General features: G+C 43.8%; 1 protein-coding gene across 1 annotated transcript in view; it reads right to left on the reverse strand.

The window, feature by feature from the left end:
• The window catches only part of SPOCK2 (SPARC (osteonectin), cwcv and kazal like domains proteoglycan 2), a 106,486-nt gene extending 100,994 nt beyond the window's left edge, over positions 1-5,492 (reverse strand). The window contains exon 1 of the mRNA XM_075610769.1: positions 5,071-5,492. Within this exon, the coding sequence (XP_075466884.1) occupies positions 5,071-5,247 (177 nt within the window). The 5' untranslated portion in view covers positions 5,248-5,492. The remainder of the gene's footprint in view (positions 1-5,070) is intronic.
• Positions 5,493-6,723: the final 1,231 nt, after the last annotated feature.

Raw genomic sequence — 6,723 nt, forward strand, 5'->3', positions numbered from 1 at the left:
CCATGGAAATGAGTGGGTTGGAAGGTATTTTACAGCACAGCATCACGTTATAAACAGGGGCTTTTGTTTACTGCCCTTATTTCTTCATTATCTCTTCCCTTGTCTGGTTCTCTTTCCTAATCAGTGTTTTGTCAGAGGAGAGCGCATACATCTGGACACATTATCATTAGAGTGAAGTAAGCAAGGCCCAGACCTTACTGTAGATGAACAGAAAAATGTGCAGACTTTAAATAAATATATTTTAATTGCAGATACCTCTGGGGGTTTTTTTTTTGTTTGTTAAGAAATTCAACCAAGATTGAAACAGTTGAAGATATCAGCCACGTGGTACTAAGTGGAACTGCGCCTTTAACAGAGCATAGGCCAGGGTTGGGCAACTCCAGTCCTCAAGGGCCACCAACAGGTCAGGTTTTCTGGATATCCCTGCTTCAGCACAGGTGGCTCAATCAGTTTCTCGGTCTTCGACTGCACCACCTGTGCAGAAACAGGGGTATCCTGAAAACCTGACCTGTTGGTGGCCCTTGAGGACTGGGTTTGCCCACCCCGGGGTGCTGCATATCCACTACAGTCCACGCTCCACCTTCTGCTTTTCTGACCTTTCTATTAATTGTACAGCTCAATAAAGCAGACAAGAGGCAACCTCCTGCAGGATAGAAAATACTGTGTATGGATATACTGTAGGGAGGGGCTGATTTGCTCGCTGTACTGCAACCCTGGATATGCACAGGGAACAGAGCAGCTTATTAAACAACTGAAGATCCTTATACAACATGCAAAGGCCCTTCTACTAATGAGCATCGTTTAGTTTTTTCATTGTGAGCATATAATTTGCAGAAACAAAACTGGTCCGCTATCCTGTTTTAAAAAACAGTGTCAGTATGTAGAGATGCATTTTTAATGATGAAGTAGAGCAAAAGGAGTCAATAGCTATTGATCAGCAATTGATTGATATTAGGGTTGAAACCCTGCATCATCAGAGCAGAAGATGGGGAAGAATAAGGATCAAATAGAAACCCAGGGATCAGCTCGGGTGTGAGCTTTTACAGCAGAGAATGGGCAGGTGGGCCAAGTGCTTCTATCTGCGGTCAAATTGGATATTTCTATGTTTAAATGTAAAACCAGCATTGCATTCCTTCAGTGCAAGAGGTTAAAATGATACACACTTCCACTTCTCATATTATCTCGCCAGTGCTGCATTCCATCAAATCAGACAGCTATACAGAACCATTGCTCGGAGTGAGCTCAGCATATATTAGGCACATATATAATTGCTCAGCATATATTAGGCACATATATAATTGCTCAGCATATATTGGGCACATATATAATTGCTCAGCATATATTAGGCACATATATAATTGCTACTCAGCCTCTCTCTGCACATTTAATTTGAAGAGTTGGAATTACATCAGTTCCTTCCGCGTTCACTTCCACAGAACCCAGCAATCTGTTATTGGATCCATGTGTGATAAGCCGCTTGCAGAATATAGAAACAGGGTGGGAACCTCTTTACAAAAGGACAATTACTTGGGCTATTTATTTTTATATGCTCAGTTCACCCTCTGGTTTCTGTGCTATTTTTATCCTCACATCAAGCTAAGAAATGATGGGAAACAATGCACTATTATAGTGATATGTAATAATGCGGAGCCAGCTGTTTAGACTGACATGAAATGTCTCTTGAGAATATGTGCTGGCATTATATATTCCGAGAAGCTGTCAATAAAGGACGGAAATCTATCTGCATTTATTTTCAAACTCGAGGCTGCTTAGAAATTCACACTTCCCAGCGATATTTTCCACTGTATTTTCAATGAGGAAAATGTAAAGTTTTAATAAAATCTGATGCCACATTGCACAATATACATGTATTTACCACGATGGATTCAAATATATATATTTTTAAATCATTAAAATTCCATTACTAACATCTGCTCTTTTTAATATCTCACATCAGTGAATATTGGCTTCGCTCATTAACCACTTAGTTGCCAGAGGGGTCAGCAATTGTATAGCAATGCCACTCCTGGCAGGAAAAGGGGGTTAACCCCTCCAACACCAATTGTTCTCTTCTTACACCTAATGCGCAGCTGGCCATTCTGGCAAGATGAAGATCCTTCTCTAGGACCCATTATATACAGTATATATACACATACAGTACACACACAAAGTCAGTCTCTTGCCATTACCTCCCTATGATTTAAGGTTAAGAGGTTAGCAAAACTCTTTACTGTTAAGAGTATACACATATACAATACAATATAATTTTATATAGCTATTCATTGCATCTCTGTACTCATGAGTATGATCAATTGCTCCCTGACTTCTTCAACCATCCCCAAATATCCCCCATCCCATCTCATGATCCCCTTTTTGACTCTTCCTTGTATATATCAATTTTTTTTCTGTCTCTCTGGCCATAATATTTTCCCCCACACCCAGTGTCATTTTTGGATATCCCAGTTTTTTCTTCTGTCCATCCCCCTGAAGCTTTGTTTTTCTTTATCACCTTCTCTCCTTCATTTCTGCATCACATCAATTCATCTTATGTCTGCAAACATCCCTTTCATTGTCACCCCTTCTGTCCCAGCCTTACATAGCTCTCTGTATCTTAACCCTTTGCTTTCCTCTCTAATTCAGCCTTTATCTTGTCATGTTTCTGCTGTCTCTTTTTTGCTGGCCACATTCATGAATTTTTAAACTGCCAGAATATTCCTCAGGGCAATATAACATGAATCAGTGATGTATATTATATACCAGCATATCATATATGTGTGTGTGTGTGTGTGTGTGTGTGTGTGTGTGTGTGTGTGTGTGTGTGTGTGTGTGTGTGTGTGTGTGTGTGTGTGTGTGTGTGTGTGTGTGTGTGTGTGTGTGTGTGTGTGTGTGTGTGTGTGTGTGTGTGTGTGTGTGTGTGTGTATATATTAAACAATAATACAAGATCACATACATGTATGATACTAGTATATACTAATATATACTAACAAAATGTAACAGCTCCCTATGTTCTGCCTTTCCCAGTTCTACCCTCCTTTATTATTTAACTTTTACATGTTTGCAATTGTCTCTCATAATCCTTCTTTTATAACAGTCGTTGGCTGTTATAGAGGGGTATCATTTCAGCCCTGCCCTTTCTTTTAATTTCTGAAATTACCCCCCTGAACTTTAGCACCCCTCAGCCACATTTAGCTCCAGATCTTCTATTATCTTATTTCATTGCCTTACACTCTCATTGAGACTTATGATGTTCTACTCTCTGTTCCATGCCCCTCGCCTAACCTTCAATTGCCCCTCACTTAGTACACCTTCTAAAGTTAATACCTCTAATATTCCCTCTCTTCTATACAGTTCTACCTTTTGCCTTTATCTCTCTTCAACCTGCCCGTCCCTTTACCTTCTGCACTAGGCTTATCCTCATCTCCATTCTCTTATCTCCTTCAAATGTCCCTTAGTTTTAAAATCACTTATCTCCACCCCAATCTTGTATTTTTCTACCTCCTCCACTACATTTTAATTCGTAATTGCCATATCATCCGCATATACATCTATTTAATTCTATGCTACTGCCCCTTCTCCTGCAATTGCCCATCTCTACTCGCTCCTATTTCTCTGCCCTTCTTCATAAATGACCCTTTAATCGGCCCATTTATCTGCAATTAACTCCCCCACACCCTCACATCTTCTCTTCTCTCTTTCATTCCTACCTTGGAACCCTCTACCCATATTCTGCCCCATATTCTTCTCCATATTCTGCCCCATATTCTGCCCCATATTCTGCACTGTTAACTAAACATAACCCCTCTTACAGAACTAGACTCCACTGCCTCTCTTATTTCAGTCGCACCTTATTCTGTCCCCAACCCCCCTCTTCCATACCTTACTCTGCACCCCACCCTCCTCTTCTATACATTCCCTCTGTCCCCCACCCCCCTCTTCTATACCTTACTCTGCACCCCACCCCCCTCTTCCATACCTTCCCTCTGCCCCCATCCTCCTCTTCCATACCTTCCCTCTGCCCCCCACCCTCCTCTTCTATACCTTACTCTGCACCCCACCCTCCTCTTCTATACCTTACTCTGTCCCCCATCCTCCTCTTCTATACCTTCCCTCTGCCCCCACCCTCCTCTTCCATACCTTCCCTCTGTCCCCCACGCTCCTCTTCTATACCTTCCCTCTGCCCCCACCCTCCTCTTTCATACCTTCCCACTGCCCCCACCCTTCTCTTCCATACCTTCCCTCTGCCCCCACCCTCCTCTTCTATACCTTCCCTCTGCCCCCACCCTCCTCTTCTATACCTTTCTTCTGCCCCCACCTCCTCTTCTTTACCTTCCCTCTTCCCCCCACCCTCCTCTTTCATAGCTTCCCTCTGCCCCCCACCCTCCTCTTCCATACCTTCCCTCTGCCCCCACCCTCCTCTTCCATACCTTCCCACTGCCCCCGCCCTCCTCTTCCATACCTTCCCTCTGCCCCCCACCCTCCTCTTCCATAAATTCCCTCTGCCTCACATCCTCCTCTTCTATACCTTCCCTCTGCCCCCCATCCTCCTCTTCCATACCTTTCCTCTGCCCCCCACCCTCCTCTTCCAAACCTTTCTTCTGCCCCCACCCTCACCTTCTAAACCCATCCCTCTCCCCCTACACCTCATCCTCTCCCCCCTACACCTCATCCTCTCCCATCCAGTCTATTACCCTTATGCTCCTCCTGCACTTGCCCCTCTCCCTCACTCAGTCACTTATATGCCAGCAGTATATCCCTTTGCCCCTTTCTGCACGTGCCCATGAGGGATCCCCTGCCCAACTCAATTAACCCTTAACCCCCTCCCCCCATCTCTCCCCAGCCACTTACACATAAACACTTTGCCATAGCCCCCCTCCCATCTATCCCAGCCTTGCACCCCCGAATCTTCTATGCACGTGCCCCCAACTCCCTCTCCCATCTATCCCAGACTTGTACAACTAAACATCTCTTCATTGCCCACTAACCCCCTTCTCCTATCTACACCAGCCTTGTGTCCATCCAACTGCCCCCTTTCTGCACCTGCCCCCACCCTCTGCACAACCAGGACTCACATCTCTGAAGCGGTTCCAGTGCTTGATCTTGCCGCTGTACTGGTTGATGGAGGACAGCCATTGCTCATCCTCCATGAAATTGCCGGTGTTGTCCACCTCCTTGCCGTCTCCCTGGGTCCAAGCGATGGGCAGCAGCAGCGGCAGGAGAAAGAGGCAGGAGCCCCCCGGGTTCCTCATCCTAGCTGCGGGTGGAGGGTGCAGGGGAGCTGAAGGGCGAGAGAGAAGGAGCGGTCTTGGTCCTGTCTGCAGAGCAGAAGGGATGGGGAGATGGATGCAGAGAGGGAGGGGACCTGCTTCTCTGCTGAGACCTGGTGCTGCTGCCTTGGAGAGAGCCCCAGAGCTGGTAGCAGTCACAGGGACTGGAGAGAGACACGCAAGCTGGCAGGGGGAGCAGGGAGCCTGCGCCAGAGCAAGAACAGAAGAGGGGGAGGGAGAGAGATGGAGGGCAAGATAGACAGAGGGGGGGACAGAGAGCTTCTGACATCACACCTGAAACATTACAGGATGTGGTATAAAATGTGGTTAACAATGTTTTATCTATAACTGTAAAATCCACACAAATTCACTATATATATATATATATATTATACACATATACATGTACATATTCATGCCTATGTTAAATACACAACTATGTAGCAAATAAAAGCAAAGGATAGAGATAAATAGATATTGATAGTAGTTAGAGAAAGATAGAGATTTACTTTTATTAAAAATGATTCATAGTATACCATTCATCTCTCCCTCTCTCCCTCTCTCCCTCTCTCCCTCTCTCCCTCTCTCCCTCTCTCCCTCTCTCCCTCTCTCCCTCTCTCCCTCTCTCCCTCTCTCCCTCTCTCCCTCTCTCCCTCTCTCTCTCTCTCTCTCTCTCTCTCTCATATATATATATATAAATATATATATATATATATATATATATATATATATATATATATATACACCCCTATATATATATAGATAGAGATCTAAATATAGATAAAAGATCACTTGTGAGCACATTCACATGTCTTAGGCAGGTCTGCAACCCTGCCTTTCACCATTATACCCAGCATACAGTGCTTCCACTGCAGCAAGGGATTCTGGGAAATGACATGCAAATGAGCACACATGTCACCTTTTGTCTGAAAAACCATTGTTACATGGAGCCCATCTAAGCTAATGGTCGCTGTTAACACAGCTTTAAAGTATATATATATATATATATATATATATATATATATATATACACACACACACACACACACACACACACACACACACACACACACACAAAAATCCCCACCCAAAAATGCTGATTGACAGCACTATAAATGTTCACATTGTATGTCAGATTATGTGGGGGAGCTTGAGAAAGGACCGTAAGGTCCGAAACGTTGCTTCTTTTTTCTGTGATCGCCCCCTGATGCCTGTGTTACTTCATTAAATTGTATTTTTGGAATTTGTGAGTGCTCCAGATTCTTTGATATTGGGTATTTATCTATATCTATATCTATCTATCTATCTAATATGATATTATTAAGAATAATATCACTTAGATTGAGTGGCCATTATTATTAAAAAAAAAATTTGAATGAAATAGGAGCTCCTGGGATGTTCCCTTTAACCCCAAGCAATTCACAGGGCAAACACATCATAATCCTGCTTCCAGAGAAC

Source organism: Ascaphus truei, chromosome 8 (assembly GCF_040206685.1).
Source record: "Ascaphus truei isolate aAscTru1 chromosome 8, aAscTru1.hap1, whole genome shotgun sequence".
NCBI lineage: Eukaryota > Metazoa > Chordata > Amphibia > Anura > Ascaphidae > Ascaphus > Ascaphus truei.